At 42.0% G+C, this 21,212-nt stretch overlaps 1 protein-coding gene across 1 annotated transcript in view; it reads left to right on the forward strand.

The window, feature by feature from the left end:
- Positions 1-2,769: 2,769 nt before the first annotated feature.
- Positions 2,770-21,212, forward strand: part of Irak3 (interleukin 1 receptor associated kinase 3) — a 50,798-nt gene continuing 32,355 nt past the window's right edge. Inside the window, 1 exon segment of the mRNA XM_090328035.1 lies at positions 2,770-2,955. Coding sequence (XP_090184161.1) covers positions 2,817-2,955 — 139 coding nt within the window. The 5' untranslated portion in view covers positions 2,770-2,816.

Here is a 21,212-nt window from a genome sequence, read left to right on the forward strand (position 1 = left end):
ATATACAAAATTGCTATTGTCTTCATTATTGTCTTCATTAGAACAAAATTAATTAAAGCTTTTAATTTTCTTTTAATGATTTCAGAATAATGAGCTAGCTTTGGTGACTATGCCTATAATCCTTGATACTTGAGAGGTAAAATTTGAGAGGACTTTAACCATCCCAGGCAAAACAAATCCATGAGATCCTATCAGCCAATTAAAAGTGGTGTGTAGGATATGCCTGTTATTCTTGCTACATAGGAAACATTAGTAAGGAGGACTGAAACCCAGACATAAATGTGAGACCCTATTTAAAAAACTAACTGGATGCTGGTATCTCCCTCCTGAAATCCTACGTGAGTGGCTGAGATCAGGATTACAGTTTATGGGCAGAAAGGTTTTAAGAAATTGTGTCAATGGAAAGAACCTAGACATGATAGCACATGCCTGTCATGTCGTTGAGGATGAGAAGACTTCACGAGGGCCGATCAAGGCTCAGGAGTTCACTTGGATGGCAATAACCAATGAAGGCTGGGAAATGTGGCTTAGTGGTAGAGTGCTTGCCTAGCACGCATGAAGCCCTGGGTTCGATTCCTCACAACCACATAAACAGAAAAAGCTAGAAGTGATGCTGTGGCTCAAGTGGTAGAGTGCTAGCCTAGATCAAAAGATGCTTAGTGATAGTGCCCAGTCCCTGAGTTCAAGCACCGGGACTGGCAAAAAAATAAATAACCAATGAAAACAAGGCTGGACATGTGGCTCAAGTGGCACAGCATCAGCTCGGCAAGCATCTAATCATGCCTCTGTACCACAAAAAAAAAGGAAAGAGAAAGACAAAAAGATAGGTAGGAAGGAGGGAAGGAGGGAAGGAAGGAAGAAAGGAAGGAAGGAAGGAAGGAAGGAAGGAAGGAAGGAAGGAAGGAAGGAAGGAAGGGAAGGAAAGAAGATTGATTTCAGAAAAAAAATGCTATAAGCTCAGTACAAGAGAATATGAAGAAGTTCAGCACTAAGAAAAGCCAAAGGATGTGGATAAGTTATTACCAATGGGTTAGGGTATAGGTTCAGAAACCTGATGATGCCCCATGTCCATCTTTCCAGGATTTAATTGAGATTTTGGTCACCATTTGTGAAGTACCTCTATCTTTTACCATGCATGTGGTGATTATAGGACAGTATACTATAACGGAATATTTCAAAGCAACCATCAATTTTTCTTAACACTTAATGTTAAAAGCAACAGGAAGATTCTGCAAAGCACTTTGAGGAAGGAAAAAGTGGTGGAAGTTTCATCAGGGAAGTGCAAGAAGGAGAGTGTGGTAAAGCTGAGCAACTGTGTGAGAAGGAACTATTCTCAGAAGAAAAGAAACACAATTTTCCTGATTTGATCTTTTTCCAGCTATCACTCCATGTATGCATATTTTATTTTATTTTATTTTTTAGTACTGGGGATTGAATCCAGGACATTGCACTTGCTTGAGCAATGAGCTACATCCCAGCCCTGCATGCACATTTTCGACCATTTAATTTCCAGAGGAGTTGGGATGAAAATCTACCAAAAGGTTGGGAGTGGTTGATCAAGAAGGGACTTTAGTAGTTATTTTCTTCTTTCATTTTTTTCCCCGTGTTTCTGTGTTACTCGACAGACCTGCACCTGTCTTTTCAATTGTTTATTGTTATTTTAAAGGTGATGTATAGAGAGGTTATAGTTAACGTAAGTCATGTAAAGAATACATTTCTTTTTGGACAACGCCACCCCTTCCCTCATTTTCTCCAAATTTTTCCCTCCCACCCCCAACCCACAAGTTGTATACTTCATTTTCAACATAGAATCCAATGAGTACCATTACTGTTGCTTTGTTTATACTTTTGTCTCTCCATTTTCTGTGTCTCCCTTGTGGCTTATTTTTGTTTTTTAGACAGGATAAAATAAATCAATTTTTTTTTCCTTTCTTGTCTGTTTGGGTCTTTTTTTTTTTTTTTTGCCAGTCCTGGGTTTGAGCTCAGGGCCTGAGCACTGTCCTTGGACTTTCTCAAGGCTAGAGCTCTACCACTTGAGCCTCAGCACCCTTCCGGCTTTTTTTGTATGTATGTGGTACCAAGGAATGGAACCCGGGTCTTCATGCATGCTAGGCAAGCACTTTAACCACTAGGCCAAACTCCCGGCCCCCTGTTTGGGTCTTATACTCAGGGCCCTCAATGCTGTTCCTTAGGCTTTTTTGTTCAAGGCTGGCACTTAACCACTTGAGCCACAATCTCCCTCCCCCCCAGCCCCCCACCCGCTGGCATTTTGGTGGTTAATCGGAGATGAGCATCTCAGGACCTTTCCTGATCTGGCTAGCTAGGAAGCCACTGTGATTCTCAAATCTCAGCCTTCCGAGTAGTTCAGTAGTTGAGTCACCCACAGAGAACTGAAAACAACTTGGTAAGTCGTTGTGATGATCTCAGCTTCGAAGCAACCCCAAAGACAGCTCATCCTGGGGCAGGCAGCGGTGAGAGGCGCACCATGACTGTAGCTGGGCCCCGCTCCTCTTTGGCTGCCTCTCCAGTCACATCCTCAGCCAGGAGGACTGAAAAGGAAACTTCCAGACACCAAGCTAAGGAGGAAAGCAGAGCCGGGGCCAGAGGTTCCACAGCCAGGCCCGAGGTCCCGGGACCATCTCCGGGCACAGCCGTGCGTCACGAGAGGACCGCCCCTTCCAGGTCCAGGGCGCGACGCGCTCCGAGGTCCTGGCAGCCGTGACAACAGGATTTCCGCTGTTGTGTAACGGCATCTCGCGGCCCCAGACCTCGAGAGGCCCGGGTGCAGCATCCTTGCGTACCAGGGACTGCTGGCCATGGCCGGGTGCTGCGGGACCCGCGGTGCGCCCGCGCTGTCTGTGCATACGCTTCTCTTCGACCTGCCGCCTGCGCTGCTGGGCCAGCTGTGTGGCGTCCTGGACAGCTGCGATGGCGCGCTGGGCTGGCGCGGCCTGGGTGAGTGAGCGCCTACCCCCGCCTCCCAGGTCTCGGACCCCCGGTTCCTCCCAGTCTGATCCCCCCTCACCCCCCCCACTCCCACCCCCGCCCCATCCCTGCGCCAGCAGTAGCCAGTGATTCCAGGCTGGGCAAAGTCAACTTCCCCTGCGCCTAAGCTAGGGCGTTTGTAAACTTTCCTGCCCCGGTGATGGACCAGATGAAAAGAAGAACGCGTGTAAGATGTCTAGGAAATCATTCGTAGGACTTTTAAGATACTTATCCTGTGGTGTTGTCAAAGCACCTTCCCATCTCCGATTAATTACATACAAGGAGAGTGCTAAAGTAAATTACATTACGTAGTGAACGTGGTTCCTGATTTCTTTATTATATATGTTATACTTATGCGCGCTTGTGTGTGTGTGTGTGTGTGTGTGTGTGTGTGTGTGTGTGTGTGTGTGTGTCTGTTTAATGTGTGAGTACTAGTTCTGGGTCTTGAATTCAGGATCCAGGTAGTGCTATCCCTTAGCTTTTTGGTTCAAGCCTGGTGGCTCTACCATTTGAGTCTCAACTTCATTTCAGGCATTTTGATGGTTAATTGGTGAAAAGCCTAGGGTAGCTTCAAATCACAATTCTTCACATCTCAGCATCCAGAGGAGCTAAGATAAGAGGCATGAGCCACTGGCACCTAGTAGTTTAGGTTTTTGTCTGATTTATTTGGCTAGATTTTGTGCCACAGGCTGTCACATCACATATACTGTTAATTGGATATAAAAAGTATGTCAAAATAGTTTCAATTGTCAGAAACTGATTTTTTTTTTTGTGGGATGGGGCACAAAATCATCTGATTAATGAGGAGAAACTATTCTCTGTTCTTTGACAAATAATATGACCATACTTCCTGGAACTGTAACACGAACTTATAGTTGCATAAAAGTTGTGTGTGTGTGTGTGTGTGTGTGCGTGTACTGTAAGCACTATAATTTTAAGATAATTTATTGTATTTATTATTAAGGTGTCAGACAGAGGGGTTACTATTTCATAAGTTAGGTAATGAGTACATTTCTTTTTGGAAAGTGTCACTCTTTTCTTTACTTTCCCCCAGTTTTCCCTTCCTGTCCCTGCTCAGAAGTTCATTTTCCACATAGTGTCAACTCCAAGTGTTGAGCACCAAGACTCAGCACTATAATTTTTAAATTATGGCCCTTCAGTAAAACTGTCAGAAAAAAATACTTGACTGATTTCTAGAAAACACAAATTACTAGCATGCATTAAAAAGATAAGACCCATTGCAACACTATTTACCATAGCAAAGATATGGAACCAACCCAGATGCCCCTCAGTTGATGAGTGGATCAACAAGATGTGGTATTTATATACAATGGAATTCTATGCTGCCATCAGTAAGAATGACATCGCCCCATTTGTAAGGAAATGGAAAGACTCAGAAAAAAATCATATTAAGTGAAGTAAGCCAGACTCAAAGGAACATAGGCTCAACGGTTGCCCTCATTTATCATAATCAGTAAAAAAAAATTGGTCTCTCCCAGCAGAGATTTACAATAGAACAAAACCTAAATACATAAAGCCATATAGCATGATGCTAAATGAAAGGACCTCCAAGATATAGAAACAAAAGCCATAGTCGGGCCTGGTTAGTACTTGGATGGGAGAAACAAAAGCCATATAATGAATGATTGTTGTCCTTAATGTACTATGTTATCTCTCATCTCTTTTGCTGTCCCTTGGTTATCTCATATTGTTACAGTATTTTACCTTGTTATCTGATATATTGTATATATGCATATTTGGTCATTTGAAATCAGATAGGGAAGAGGGAAAACAAGATGAGGGGCGAGGGTAGGTGGTGGGAAATGGGGACCAAGACATGTGAAACTGTATCAATATTTGTGAAGTAATGCACCTTCTATCTGGTGAATATAATGTAACCCGCCTATTAATTGCAATAAAAATATATGGAAAAAAAGATAAGACCCTTGGTGAGGGAGAAGGGAAATGGAGACAGAAACATGAGAAGGGGTATCAAGGTGTGTCAAATAATGCACCTACTACCTGGCAAATGTAACTGTGACCCCTCTATACATTACCCCGACAATAAAAAATATTTTTTAAAAAAAGACCCTTGAGGGAGAATGATAAAAAGTGTGATATCAATCAAGATTCATTGTACTTATAACCCATTCCACTAGGTTATTTTGAGCTAGATGATGGATGGCATAAACAACATTTATACCTACAGATTTCCTGAGATACTAATAAATTTATTGAAGTTAATAATTTTACTCTGAAATTTCCAGCCTGTTTCTCTCTGTTACCATCATTTATCTGTTTGCCTACTTGATGGAGGTTTCTGATGAAACATTCCAGAAAAGTCTCTTCCCCTCAAAGTTTTCCAACTTCACTTAATGGCCACCCTGTCTTTCAATTATTTCAATGAAAATGTTAGTAATGTGTGACTTTTCATTTTCTTTCACACACACATCCTGTGTCTCAGCAATTGATGTTTAGTCTATCTTTGCAATCTACCATCTAACCACTTCTGAGCACTGTTACCACAGCCATTCCCATCCAAACCACTGTGAGATCTCAGACTACTTTAGTTCCTCAACTAGTATCCTTTGTACTACCGCTGCCCTGATCAAGTCTTTTTGCAATTCACTGAGCCTGTTAAACATGCAAAGCCTATTTAAAGTCCTCTGGTAACTTCCCGTCTCCATTAAGTAAATAAAATCTGCCATAGCTTCTTTCACTTCCTTCCTTATATTCCCTTGACTCCAACCACATTAGCATCTTTGTTCCTTGAACATGCAAGGACATATTTTCCTGCAGGTAACCTTAAGGTTCCTGTCTTCACTTGCTTCCTGTTTTTGCTTAACTATTACCGACCCTGACTGCTTTTACAAAATGGATGCCTTCTCTTCCCTTAGGCTCCTTTGTCTTTATCTATATTCCTTATACCTCTCACATCCTTCATATTTATTTATTGGCCATAGAGAAATAAGCTTTATGTGATAGCTTGTCTTGACTGTCTACTTACTGGACTGAGAGGGTAGTAAAGCTCACATGCAGGTGTGACTATGAAGGTGATTCTATGTATGATCAGCTAAGCAGGAGACGTTCTGCCCTAAATAGAATTAACTAAACAGTGGATGACATGCCCTGAATACGCTATAGATGAGGTCCTACATGGAATAAAAGAGTATAGAGAAAACTTGCTAACACATTGTCTCTCTGCTTCCTGGCCCCTGTGAGGTGAGCTGCTCTGCTCTGCTTGACTAGGCAGCCCCTACATTCCCCATTATGATGAACTGAATCCTCTGAAAGTGGGCCAAAATAAGTCTGTCCTCCCTTGAGTAATTTTTGCCTAAGTATTTTGTCATAGCATGTCATCAATCTGACTAGCAAACTTAATGCAGACAGAGATATGTTTATTTGCTTTGCTTCATACAGATTTTCTTCGTCTAAAGTTATACCTGGCACACAGCATTCACTAAATATCATGTTTTGAATGAACATGGATCAACAGACACCTGTTAAATACCCAAATCTCCAAGAAAGCACTGTGATAGAGAAAATATCATAGTTCTTACTTGGAAGGATTTTCCAATTTAGTGTAGAAAATAGATCTATGCAAATGGAAAGAATGTGTAGAAAAATAGTTTTGATCATATCTAGGTGTAAAATTACACAGTTCCTGATACTGCAGATGAGTACCAGTATTGAGGGTATGCTGTTCTAGAATTCTCTTCCTGAGATAGTGTTAGGTACTTAACTGCATCAGAACTGAGAGAGGAAGACAGATGTAAGAACATTGGAATAGTCATGTGGTGTTGCCTTCCTTCCTTCCTCCCTTTTTAAACAGTATAAATCTCATGTGGGTATGTCATAAAAAGTACTAGGAGCTTGAGCATGGAGGTGTTACTTTTTTTTTTTTTTTTTTTTTTTTTTGCCAGTCCTGGGCTTGAGCTCAAGGCCTGAGTGCTGTCCTTGGACTTTCTCAAGGCTAGAGCTCTACCACTTGAGCACCACTTCCGGCTTTTTTTTTTGTATGTATGTGGTACCAAGGAATCGAACCCGGGTCTTCGTGCATGCTAGGCAAGCACTTTAACCACTAGGCAAAACTCCCAGCCCGAGGTGTTACTTCTTATAAAATGTATTTAATAGTGGGTATTAGTACTTACAGTGGGATTCCAGAAACAGAGCTAACATACTTTTGAGTTTGGTTTTACTTCTTTGGAGTTAAAAATACACTTAATCCTAAAGATTCATTTGAAAGTTGAGCCATTTCTTCATATATGCTTTATATAGAGAAAGAAGATATGCATCTTTCCTTTCCTAGTTGTGTTACCTAAAAACAAACATTGCAAGAATGCGCCCTACATTTCCTAGGGAGTTTTAGCACATGGTTATATGCAAATACAAAGATTCAAAATAGAGGTGTGTTGCATTATTCAGAAAAACCCCTTCAGGAACAGATTTGCATATGGAGACATTATCGTTATCACTGAATTCCCCAGTGGTTAGTATTACCTCCTCAAACCTACAGGCTCAAACAGCCTCCAGGAACCTCAGATAACCTAGCAATGGCTATTAAGCAATCATTATCTGCCAGTGAACTGATTTCTTAACTTTGAATGTTATCCTTTTGGTTTGTATTATATGAAGACACCTTTCAACAAAAGATTTGCCTTGCAAAAAAATAATGGCTTTTAACAATATTTAGCAACAGCTTAATTTTCTTTTCTTTTCTTTCTTTCTTTCTTTCTTTTTTTTTTTTTTTGTCGGTCATGGGGCTTGAACTCTGGGCCTGGGCACTGTCTCTGAGCTCTTCAGCTCAAGGTTACTGCCCTACTCCTTGAGCCACAGCACCACTTCCGGTTTTCTGGTGGTTAATTGGAGATAAAAGTCTCATAGACTTTAGTGCCTGGGCTGGTTTTGAATTGCAGTCTTCAAAACTCAGCCTCCTAAGTAAGGATTACAGGTGTGAACCGCTGTGCTTGGCCACAGCTTATTTTTCTTTTTTTTTCTATAGACATAATGTTTTATTTCATAAATTAATATGTATCTATGATATACAAACCCTTAGCCTAATTTTGATTAAGTTCTAAAAACTAAGTTCCAGTGATTGTATATAGAGATTCCCTTCTTGAACACTGGTTTGTTAAACATGTCATTTGAAATATGATGTAAAAATCAATGTTAATAAGTTCTTTAATAAAAAAAAAAAAGCTAAGGCCCAGGTGCTGTTGTACCCAAAGTCCTAGAACCCCGAAAAGACCACCAGAGGCCACAGTCAAAGCTAAAAAGCAAGGGTCCTTTTATTTATGAGTCTAGACTCAGGCCTCCGTGTACCAGCAGCCTGCAATGCTGAAAAGGCCCTGAGCAAGAACTTTACACTGCTTTATAGGGAAAGTACAATTATCTGCGCTATTTAACTCAAACCACTGGTCGAATCAGAGCTCAGGTGTCTAACCACTGAGCACCAAGCTGTTACCATCTGGGGTTCAAGTACAGGGGCCCTAAACAAGGGGGAGAGGGGGTCATTCCCAGAACATGGAACAATCTTGGCACAACAGTGCCAGGATTGGTGATGTTTAAGCCAAGTACTAGCACCAAAAAGCAAGCAAGCAACCAACCAACAAAATGTCATAGAGATGGTTAATCACAAAATCAATCTAAATCTTATCATTAAGATTTTGCCAATGTGCAAAGCTTAAAAATCTTAAGAGAACTGTGTGCTGGTGGCTCACGCCTGTTATCCTAGCTATTTAGGAGGCAGAGATTGGAGGATCATGGTTCAAATCCAGCTTGGGCAGGGAAGTTCTGGGACTCTTTTCTCCAACTAACCACCAGAGCCAGAAGTGGAGCTCTGGCTCAACATGGTAGAGTTCTAGCCTTAAGACTCACTATGGACATTTTTTTTTTTTTGGTCTTTTTTGAGAGAGAGCTTAAATAGTATGTATGTGTGTCTATTCGTATATGTATGTATATATACATATGTATGTGCACACATGTTTCACAAATCTAGCTGAAATATATGTGCTTATAAATATATGCCGGGGCCTCCCGGCAGCAAATTGGGGTTCCTGAAATAAGGGGCAGGGACTGGAAAAATTAGAAGAGAGACAAACACATCGAGTCCAGGAGGTCTGCAGCCCAAGCAAAAACTGCCGCCTCGTTTATTCTTAACTCAAAGTTTTTTTCCTCCCTGAGACCAGGGCACTCCCAGGTGTTACATCCAGATGGTTAATCAGGGAACTGTTGGGGGTTACATTCATATGGTAAATCTTGCCGGGGCCAGCCGGCAGCAAACCAGGGTTCGTGGATTGGGATTCCTGAAATAGGGGCAAGGACTAGGAAAAAATAGAAGAGAGACAAACAGATGGAGTTCGGGAGGACTACAGCCCAAGTCAGCAGTCCAAGAAGACTGTGAGCTCCAGACTGCCGCCTAAGACTCTCTCATTTATTTTAAGTTCCGACCTTAAATACTCTTCTTAAAACTAGGGAGTTGCCAGAGGCTACATTCATACAAAATAGTAAACAAATCACATATAGGATAATTGAGAAAGGATTAACATTGCTTAAAGTCATCATGATAAGAACTGATTGACATAGCTTAAAGTCATCCTGATAAGAGCTGATTGGCATTGCTTAAAGTCATCATGATAAGAGTTACTTCCTTGTGTAGGTCCAAGGTCAGGTCCAAGGTCATTGACCCCACAGTCGGTCCCCAACAAAATCTCAGATCAATTGAACAGGAGAAGGCCAAAAAGCAATAAGACAATCAAGCAATTATCTGATGCAAATCAAAGTACAGTTTGATTCCACTCTTGCTCCCGACATATCCCCCATCTTTATTTTAAAAGAAGCACAAGTGCAATTTCTATTCTTTTCACTATCTCTAATTATCTCATTATCCTGTCTCGCTTTCCAAAAATGACTGGTCCCTTCATCTAAAGGGGATAGATGGGCGGAGATTCGGCTTCTGTGACTTCTTCAAGCTGACTCAGGGGCGTTGTCTCTGTGCTTGACCAGGGACCTTAAGAAGCCTAGCCTGTTTTATTAGGGATTGCAAGGATTAGATATCAGGAATAATAATTTGCTCCAAACTGGAGATCATATTTAACATTTAACAACTGCACGAACCATCTTTGGCTACAATAGTGTAGTTACATAGCACCCATTTGCAAAGGCCTTTTCTTGATTGTCTGGGGAACTAAATTTCTGCAACCTTAACAATGCTTCAGTTGTCAGATCTAAACAGATTAATAGAGACACAAGTCTCAGATCCACAAACTTTTCCTGAATTTGTGGCTGGTGTCAAAAATAAATAAATAAATAAATAAATAAAAATTTCGCTCAATTAGGGCTTTAAACTACCCACTATCACAGAAGATTGACAAGTTCCTGCCCAGTTATGAAAGGCACGGGCATTAGTAAGGCATGCTTACAAACTATTCTATGACCTCCCGGCTCTGATTAATTTGATCGGCCAAGCACAAGTGACTAAGATCTGACACCATCTCTGCCGTCCAAGCAGAGGCTTTCTGTATCGTGTCCCAGTAGAGTTTCTCCACACAGGGATAAATGTCCCATTGGCAATTCACTTGCTTAGTTGCTGGACTTGAACTCAGGGCCTGGGCACTGTCCCTCAGCTCTCCAGCTCAAGGCTAGCACCCTGCCACTGTGAGTCCTGAGCTTGGTGCTTGAGTGCTGTCCCCCAGCTGTTCAGCTCAGAGCTAGCACTCTGCGGCTTCGAGCTCCCAAGCAACTCTGCCTTAATAGCACTCTGCTGCCAGATTAGACACCACAATCACACAGGGACTTTGCTTTGCCCGGGGTTGGCTCAAAACTGCAGTTTTCAGATCAGTGAGTCCTACAAAAGGCCACGTTTCTCCAATTAGAGCAACAAGGTGGTCTACACAGAAATAGTCTCTAAGCATGAGCTTACCTAGAACCTGGAAAAGGCCAAAGTTACATCTGAATAAGGATTGCTGTTCTTCTCCAATGGGCTAGCTGGAAGTTACAAGAGCAAGCTGAAATAGCAATTAAGCAATTACTTTGGTAGTCCTGATTTTCCTTTTCTCTCTTTCTTTAAACATTTAAGACAACTTCACTTTCAAATATTGTTTAGAAACCCATTTCCAATGTTCTTAATAACTTTTACTGATACTGGCTTAAACAATTAACACCTTAGCCTTTATTTGCAATTGAAAAACCTTTAAGGGCACAAAGAACTCCTGCCCTCAGGCCCCCTAGGGCCCAAGGCACTCCTCTTGCCTTTTAGAAAAAAGGGGCTCTTATGCAGTTTAGATTACTGTCTAAAACTCCAACAACAGTTTAAACTCAAATAACAGTTTTTCCCTAATGCAAGAACTATAGACATCAGTGCACCAAAAGTCTAAGTCTGGACTTAGTTTCCTTCCCCCTTTTTTTTTTTTTTTAAACATTCCTTTAAAATACTAATCACATTATCCACATTTTACCATCAGATTTCTAGTGTCAGTTTGCAAGAAAGGACAGGCAAAGTTTCTGACGTTAATGAACAATTTTACATTTAAATCTCTAATACATGTTTCCAAACTTTAACTTAAAGTAATATATCCCAAATTCCCTAACACCTCTGTGCTGAACAGGATACAATGTTTACAATGTAAACAGTTGTATGCCCTGCAATAAAATGCAGATTTCAGGATCTAGAAAAATATTTACCAGTTTTTCTTTAAGACAACACAATAATTCTTTGAGACATTGTAAAACATCCAAACCTAATATTTTTCTTGAAGTTTAGACTCAGATTTACCCAATTGCTTTTGTGTTTCAAATGAGCTCAACCATTGTTTTATACAGCATGCTGACAGTTTAACCTTGAACATGTTCACTCACACCCATTCGCACACACATTCATACTCAAAGATCTTAAAGCGCGCAAAATTAATATCGGCCGTTCATTTTCCAGAAATTTTAGTATCATGAGGGTTTTTTGCTAATCTTATTCTTGTGGGTGACAACCAAGTTTTAAAACAAAGCTTTTTAACAAAGCGACTAGCTAAAATTTAAGACTGAAGTTTGTGTCCTGCCACCAACTGTCTCCAGACTGTCACTTCGGCAGGTAGTAGGAAAAAGGAAACTAGAAGGAAGACTGCAGCTGCTTTGTCTGGCCTCTGCTCACCTCAGCTGCAGCCGATTGGGAGGGGCCATACTAGGCCGCAGTGGAGTCAAAACTTTTTACTTCCCAGAAATATTCAAATAGATAACAAGGATGTGCTTGAGTACGCACAGAAAAACCATAAGGATCCATATTCAGAACTGGTACCAATTTTAAAGACAAAACTGGACAAAACAACAACAACAGAAAATACCCAAGGAAAACTATAACACAAACAAGACAGAGAAGCGGAGACTTTTAAACAGAATCAGACATTGACATATAACAAGAAAATTGGACTCAATCAGATACACTTAACACAAAAACATGAGCTCAGCTGTTTTTAGATTTAGACATGTCTTGCTGGTGGGACTCTCAGGTATGCCTTGATATTGACAAGAAACTCAGAAGGGGAAGGGGGGTCAAGGCGTCCCTTGACCACCCAGGCCTCTATTTTAGGCCCACAGTGCACCCTCCTTTTTTTTTTTTTTATTAAATAAAATAAAATAAAATAAAACAAAACACAGACATACAGGGGGTCGGCCGACTTCTACTTACCTCTGGAGGCCTTTGCTTTTCACCTGGGCATCTTTTACAAAAAAGGTTATTAAGAAGAGGGATGGTAAAGACAAAATAATGTCACATATTAAATTGTGTAGAGTCAATGAATATGTTAAAAGGTCCCTACATAATAGTAAAAGGAGGAGAAACACAGCTCATATGAATGTGTGGAACAAGTGGATCAGTAGCAGTCCCAATTGACATGCACAAATAACTCAGGTCCTTTCCATGTCGCAGGATGCACCACTGGAGGGTTGGGGGTGTAGGTCCAGTGAGTCCCTGCTTGGATGGCCACTGTCACTCTCCACGATCCGAACACAGCGTTCAGGCAGCCAGCGGGCGTCATTTTCTCCTTGTGAAAAAACACATACATGCCCTCGACCCCAGGTTAGAACAGGATCGGGTCCATGCCAAGCACCAGTTAGGGGATCCTTCCACTTTACTAAGGCAAAAGCACGCTGCTCTCTTTTTTCCCAGAATCGCTGAGCAGCAGATAAATTATTTGAATCCAGATTCAAAAAATTTAAAACAAATAAAGCATGATTAAGTATATTCACAGGGGTAGCGGGATACGACTCTCCTTTCTGTATTTTAGCAATTTGATGTTTTAATAATCCATTAGCTCTCTCCACGATGCCTTGACCTTGAGGATTGTAAGGAATGCCTGTAATATGAGTGATATTATAGGAACGGCAGAAGGATTGAAATGCTCGGCTTGCATAGCCAGGGCCATTATCTGTTTTTATTTGCGAAGGAATCCCCATCACAGCAAAGCATCGAATGCAGTGAGAAATACAATGTTTAGTGGCTTCCCCAGCAAGGGGGGTGGCCAAGATAAAATTAGAATAAGTATCTACAGTAACATGAACATATTTTAATCGGCCAAATGATGGAACATGCGTGACATCCATCTGCCAAATGTGATTAGAAAGCAGTCCTCGTGGATTTATACCTAAATGGGGGGCTGGTGAAAAAGGGACACAGTTGGAGCAAGTTTTAACTATTTGACGTGCCGCTTCTCTAGATAATTTGAACTGTCGGCGCAAGGCTCGACTGTTTTGATGGTGGATGGCATGTGACTGCTTAGCAAGTTCAACCTGAGTTAAGTAAACTCTGGTGGCAGAGTCAGTGACCGCATTGCCCTCACTTAAAGGGCCAGGAAGATTAGTGTGAGCTCGAACAAAGCCAAAAAAACAGGGGTGGTTGCGAGAACAAAGCAAAGTTTGTATTTGGCGAAATTGGGTCTGAATATTGGAGTTAGTAGTTCCAATAAAAGGAACAGTTTCTATGACTTGAAGAGCACGAATTACATACTGACTGTCTGAGTATAAGTTAAAGGGCTCGTCTTGTAACAGGACGAGTGCTTGTAAAACAGCCTCTAATTCCACCTCTTGGGCGGAGGAAAAACCTGTAACCCAGGATTGAGTTTTCCCATTAATGGTCAAAGCAGCCGTTCCATTTGAAGATCCATCTGTAAATACCAAAGCGGCAGAAGATAAAGGCAAGGCCTGTACTATGGAAGGAAATAGAAACGTATGACACGCAGCAAATTGGAGAAGTTTGTTAGACGGGTAGTGATGCAAAATTTTTCCCGTATAATTGGCCCAAGCAATGGCCCAAGGATCGCAATGGGCGAATAGCCAATCTTGTTGTTGTAAATTATATGGGACACAGATAAAATGAGGTTCCTGACCTAAATATTTACGGGAATCCACTCGGCACATGTGTATCAGATTAGCTACCAATTCGTAGTAGGGGGTCAGCACTTTGCCGGGTGTTGATGGTAGATAAAGCCATAAAAGTGGGCCATCCTGCCACAATACAGCAGTTGGGGAGTGAGAAGTAGCTAAAATGTAAACTCCCCAGGGTTTAGAATAGTCACAATAGGTCATTTGTTGCTGGGAAATTGCCTTTTCTACAATTTGGATGGCCCTCCTGGCGTCAGGATTTAATTCGCGCAAGGATGTAGGGTTGGTATCTCCTTTTAAGAGATCAAAGAGGGGTTTTAACTCTCCTGTGGAGAGCTTTAGATAAGGCCGAAGCCAATTTATATCTCCTAAGAATTGCTGAAAATCATGAAGAGTTCTTAAGTGTGAAGTTTTTAATTGTATTTTTTGGCTTTTAAAATAGTGTGGGCCTAATATATGGCCTAGATATGTAAAAGGGGGGTGTTCCTGAACCTTTTCAGCTGCTATTATAAGGCCAAAGAGGCTCAGATCCTGCTTTAGTTGTCCAAAGGCTTGTCGTACGATGATAGGGTCAGAACAAGCCAACAAGATGTCATCCATATAATGAACAATATAAACAGAAGAAAATTTTTCACGAGTGGAAGAAATGGCTCTAGCTACAAAACTTTGACATAAAGTTGGGCTATTTGCCATGCCCTGTGGAAGCACAAGCCAGTGATATCGCTTCATGGGTTCTTTAAAATTAACAGAGGGGACGCTGAAGGCAAAGCGCTTACAGTCTTGAGGCGCCAGGGGTATAGTATAGAAACAATCCTTCAAATCTATAATAATCTTATAAGTATCCTTTGGGATTGCCATGGGTGAAGGCATGCCAGGCTGTAGGGCCCCCATCAGTTCCATTGTGGCATTTATTTTTCTCAAATCCTGTAACAGCCTCCATTTACCTGACTTTTTCTTTATAACAAAAATTGGAGAATTCCATGGAGAGTTAGAAGGGGCCACATGCCCCAAATCCAGCTGTTCCTGTACCAGCTGCTGTACTGCAATGATCTTTTCTAGTGAAAGAGGCCACTGTTCGACCCATACCGGTTCTTCAGAGAGCCAATTTATGGGATCAGCATGAGGGGCAGGACAAACGACAGCTCCCATTAAGGAATACCCTAATCCTTGTCTCGTAGGGCGAGACTGGGGTTGGAGCGGCTCTAGCTCCCCCTGTGCTGCTCGGCCTAGTCCCCTAAAGGGGAGGAGGCCTTGATCAAGTAACTGCTTAGTGACCGCAGCACTAGGACTAAACATATACACTCCCATTTTTTCCATGATGTCACGACCCCATAAATTAATTGGCAGATGATCCAGGACAAATGGCTGAAAATGACCAGAGTGCCCTTCCTCATCTCTCCAAACAAGGATCGCACTGCTCTGCTGTGGGTCAGTTGCTTGCCCAACCCCCTGTAGGGAAGTCATAGAGGTTGTCAGGGGCCATTGGGCTGGCCAATGTTTCTTAGATATCACAGACACATCTGCTCCAGTGTCTAATATTCCCTTAAAGGGCTTTTCTTGTATAAATATAGTCATCTCAGGCCTCTCTTGTTTTATGCCTTGTACCCAATAGATATCAGAAGATCTAGATCCTCTCTGTCCACATGGGGAATTAGTAGTCTCCCCGGGAGGTAAAGGGACGAGTATTAGTTGTGCCAATTTTTGACCGGCTGGGATCGATACCACGTGTTTCGGGGCAGAGGCCATAACTTTGATTTCTCCAGTAAAATCCTGGTCAATTTTGCCAGGTGTAATCTGTATCCCTTTAAGGGCTGAGCTACTTCGCCCTAACAGCAATCCAGCCACTCCCGGGGGAAGGGGGCCGAAGACCCCCGTGGGGAGAGCTTGTGTCCCCATCTCTGGGGTCAATACTGAGCAGGTGGAGGAACAGAGGTCCAGTCCTGCACTGCCTGGGGTGGCACGGAGGAGGCTGGAGACTGATCTTGGGGGGTTGTTAGAAGATGCACTTGTGGCCGAGAAGAGGGAGGGACTGCCCCATGGTTTTGCGGGGCCAGGGGCTGGCCCCTTCTCCAGTTTCCCGAAAACGGGCGGCCATTGCGATCTGTTCTTGACCTGCAATCTTTAGCCCAGTGCTTCCCTTTACCACAGCGTGGACATATGCCAGGTGATTTTTCTCTCTTTTGCCTGGCCTGGCGTGGGCATTGCGTCATCCAATGTCCTATTTGTCCACAAGAAAAGCAACGCCCTGGGGGTCTAGCATCCCGAGAATGCTGCTGATCTCTATATTTTAGAGACTCAGTAACAGTCTTTCCTTGAGGAGCAGCGGCTAAAGTAAGGCCTTGTACATGGGAGGGTCCAATATCAGCACACAGTGAAATAAAGTCCGTGATTCCTCCCTTATTCCTATGGGGTCTGATAGCCGCCTGACAGGCGGCGTTGGCATTTTCATAGGCTATGTGTCTAACTATACTCTTCCTTGCATTCTCATCTTGTACTAGGCAGTCTGCAGTCTCCATTAATCGAGACAAAAATTCTAGATAAGGTTCATTCGGTCCCTGTTTAACTTCTACTAGATTTTTTGTACGATTGGAATTGCGTAACTTTTTCCAAGCCTCTCTCGCCGCAGCATTTATTTGTAAATAGGCCTCCTTTGCATAACCCAATTGATCTTCGGTGTTTTTATAGGTTCCCTCTCCTAACAACTGATCAACAGTGTAAGGCAGGTTCTTAGACCTATTTGTTTCAATTTTAGCCCGACACTGTGCAGTGAACTCTGTCTCCCATAATAAGTACTCTCCTGCACTAAGGCATGCTCTGGCAAGCCGCTTCCAGTCATTTGGGCATGCAATACCAGCACACGCAGCCTCCAATATTACTTGAGTAAAAGGGGCAGTTGGCCCATATTGGGAGCAGGCATTTTTAAGTCCTGTAATAGTTTAACAGGAACAGGTTGATGGTATACTTGTTCATCATGATCAACTAAACTAGGGAAGCATCGAGGCCCTGAAATATCTTCCCTCTCCCTAGCAGCCTGAGTCAGGTTTAATTGCGATGCACTGTGCCTGGTTGTAGTGCCTGGTAAAAGGGACTTGTTGCTAGGGCCTTTAGGCTTGCCTAAAGGTTGAGAAAGGGATTGAGGCCGTAAGGCTGCAGCTGGAGGCGGTGGGTGTGAGGGGTAAGGTTTAGAATCAGACACCATAGTGGCCTGAGGGTCATATTTCTTTCCTACTTCTGGGGGGGCTCTCTGCTCTGTCCCCATTTTCGATAGAAGATGTAGCATTTCTTCTAACTTCTTCTCTATCGTAGCCACCCGGCCCTCCAATGACTCATCATAACTTTCCTCCTTGGTATTCAAACCTGAATTCTGATACTCAATATCTACTGGTTGTTGTTCCCTTTTCAAGAACTCACTTTGACTCTCTTGGGCTGCGGCATATGGCTCAGCCTCAGGTTCTTCAGAAGGGTCCTTTAACTCATAAAGTTCCCTTAATTCAAGATTAAGTTCAGCATTTTCATGTAGAGGATCTATGTATTCACTTACTAAATTCCATACAGTAGCAGCCTCTACTGGGGTCTTTTCGGGGCCATATACATCATAATAATCTAGAATTCTTTTTCCTATCCGCTGCCAGGCTTTTTGGAATTCCTCCTCTATAGACCTCGGGCATGCCTCCTCGACAAACTGTAGGAAGCTCTGAAGCACCCCTTTTTCCACCCACGTTCCGTGGGCTTCAAATAGGCCTGTTAAGATCGGTAGAAACAACCCATGGCTATTAGCTTGACCCATAATTTTTACTCCTGACTATACTCTCTTAATAGTCCTACGATGTGTTACTCACCACAGGGAGGGGTCCTTCACCTTCGTCCCAGATTTTCAGGTCCCTGTTCAGGCGCCAGATGCCGGGGCCTCCCGGCAGCAAATTGGGGTTCCTGAAATAAGGGGCAGGGACTGGAAAAATTAGAAGAGAGACAAACACATCGAGTCCAGGAGGTCTGCAGCCCAAGCAAAAACTGCCGCCTCGTTTATTCTTAACTCAAAGTTTTTTTTCTCCCTGAGACCAGGGCACTCCCAGGTGTTACATCCAGATGGTTAATCAGGGAACTGTTGGGGGTTACATTCATATGATAAATCTCAGATCAATTGAACAGGAGAAGGCCAAAAAGCAATAAGACAATCAAGCAATTATCTGATGCAAATCAAAGTACAGTTTGATTCCACTCTTGCTCCCGACAAATATATACATATATGTGTGTCTATTTCAGATTTCGTTCTTTTCATTTTTTAGTTTTTGTGTTAGCATCCAGGTTTGAACTCAGGTCCTAGGCACTGTCCCTATTTTTTTTTTTTTGCAGTCCTGGGGCTTGAACTCAGGGCCTGAGCACGCTCCTTGGGCTTTCTCAAGGCTAGCACTCTACCACATGAGCTATAGCACCATTCCTGGCTTTTTTTTTTTTTTTTTTCATTTCTGGCTTTTCTTTCTATGTATGTGGTACCGAGGAATCGAACCCCGGGTCTTCATGCATGCACAGCTTATTTTTCTTAATTTACCTTTTCAGTTTAAAATATTCCTAACTTTAACAACACGATTAGTGAGAACTTTGTTCTTTATTTTTAATTTGATTTGTACTGTTCGTAAACAAAGCTCTGTGTTCTGAAGGAGAACAAGCAAGGGTTGGAAAAATCTATGAATATTGAATGTAATTAACATATCAACATTTACATTCTTGTTGCTTGAATTTGGAGTTATTGCTCCAAATTTATTTATAAATTTGGTCTAAATGAATTATACATTTTATGGGCACTAATAGTGCTCTTTAATGGTGTTTTATTCAGAATGTGTCATCCTTAGAGAAAAGCTATTAAGATTGCCCCATGAATCATCAGTTAGAGAAAGAGAAAATGTATTTCATTTGTAGTCCTGGAAACTGTGCATGCATGCAGACAGAATTCATTTTCACTGAGTCCTTACCAGTTTTGCACCATGAACTTAGGCTATTCAAAAAATGCCTTATACCTAATCTAGCTTTCCTTCGGTTCTAATGCAAAGTCGTTCTCCTTTGCCCCAGTCAGCGTTAGGGAATTAAAATCCGCAGTTTGTTTGGCTTCTGTTCATTGATATTCCCGCCGAAACTGTGAGTTGTGCTTGAGGGAGGGCATATTCCAGTAGCAGTTTCTCTGCCAAATCAACAGGATGGGGAAGCACAGGGTCATGGCCTGTTGTACTTTTAAAAAGGAAATTGGAAAACAAGAAAAGAAAAGAAAAAAGAACAAAAAAGCAAGATGGCCAATGGAATGATGTGAGGAAAATGACATCCTTTGGGAATTGGAAGGTTAACCCTGGACTTCCTTCACAGTTTTAAACTCTTCCTTTCCCACTGTGAGCAATGCATGACTGATAAACTCTATTTGTATGTACCTTTTTCTGTGTAAGAATCATGCATAAAACTCCTATAGAGATTACCACCAAAATAGATCACGGAAAAAAAAAAGTGAAGCTGCCAACTTTGTATCACTTTACAGAATCTGAGATTTGTCCCTTAAACTCAGAACCTCTGCTCCTCCTTCAGCAAATGTGTATGGGGCATTTATATACTAGGCATGTCTCTGGAAGTCAGAAGGTGAACGTAGTGGGGAAGGAGTGCTCTTTGACACAAACCTCTACACCTATTCTTTGCCTCCTTGGGGATTCTTTTGTTGTTCTGATAGTGTGGCTTGAGCTCAGGACCTCTCACTCGATGTGAATATTCTACCTCTTGAGCCACACCCCTTCTTCCTGTTTTCACTGGTCAGTTGAAGATGAGAGCCTCTGCCCTCTGACTTCGATCATGATCCTCAGATGTCAGCCTCCTGAGTAGCTAGGATTACAGGTGTGAGCCACCAGCACCCATCTCTCATGCGCTCTTTACTACTTCTGAAACGGTCCTTCACCTGATAACCCCTCTCCTCTTCCCTCAGCCTTCATTAACTTTGCAAGGTTAATTGAAGTTTGTTCATCCTTCTTGTTCTTTCTCTGACTGTACTAACCTATCAAAACATCGTCCTCTTCAACCTCTGTGAAATCATATGTCTGTGTCCTAGTTCAAAGGCTCAAAGTATAAAGGCAACCAATTTATTTGAAGAAGGCAAAATTTATTGTGTCACACAAATATTATCATTTTATATGGTGCATTATTCATATTATTCTACAAGTATTACTCAGTTAATTTTCTCATAGAAGCAGAACCTAACTATATTTCCCCCTTGCTGAAAGGGAATATACTGTGATATTTGGGGTTGTTATATTTCAGTGTTTTGAGAAGGATTAGTGTTTTTAAAAATGGAGTGTGTGTGTGTGTGTGTGTGTGTGTGTGTGTATTCTCAGGTTCAAACTCAAAGTCTTGGGCAAGTTAAGTGAACACTTTGCCAGTGAGCTATTCCCTCAGACTAAAGGAATTTTCAAGTCAGGATTCATATAATTATTAGGCCAGGAAAGAATAAGTTTATTATAGATTTTAAGTAGAACAGCTTTCGTAGACATTCACTCATGAGATTGAGGCCATAAATTGCCTCCTATTGCACTATAATCAGAGCCACCACCAATACTTTTGATTTTTCTCCCCATATCCTCAAAGTGTCTTTCCCTACATAGTTATTATTTATTAATTATATTCAGAAAGGTAATTTTTTTTTTGCCAGTCCTGGGCTTGAGCTCAGGGCCTGAGCACTGTCCTTGGACTTTCTCAAGGCTAGAGCTCTACCACTTGAGCCTCAGCACCACTTCCAGCTTTTTTCTATATGTGGTACCGAGGAATGGAACCCGGGTCTTCATGCATGCTAGGCAAGCACTTTAACCACTAGGCCAAACTCCAGGCCCCTCAGA

The sequence above is a fragment of the Megascapheus bottae genome, chromosome 2 (assembly GCF_031878675.1).
Source record: "Megascapheus bottae isolate mThoBot1 chromosome 2, mThoBot2.hap1, whole genome shotgun sequence".
In the NCBI taxonomy this organism is placed as follows: Eukaryota; Metazoa; Chordata; class Mammalia; order Rodentia; family Geomyidae; genus Megascapheus; species Megascapheus bottae.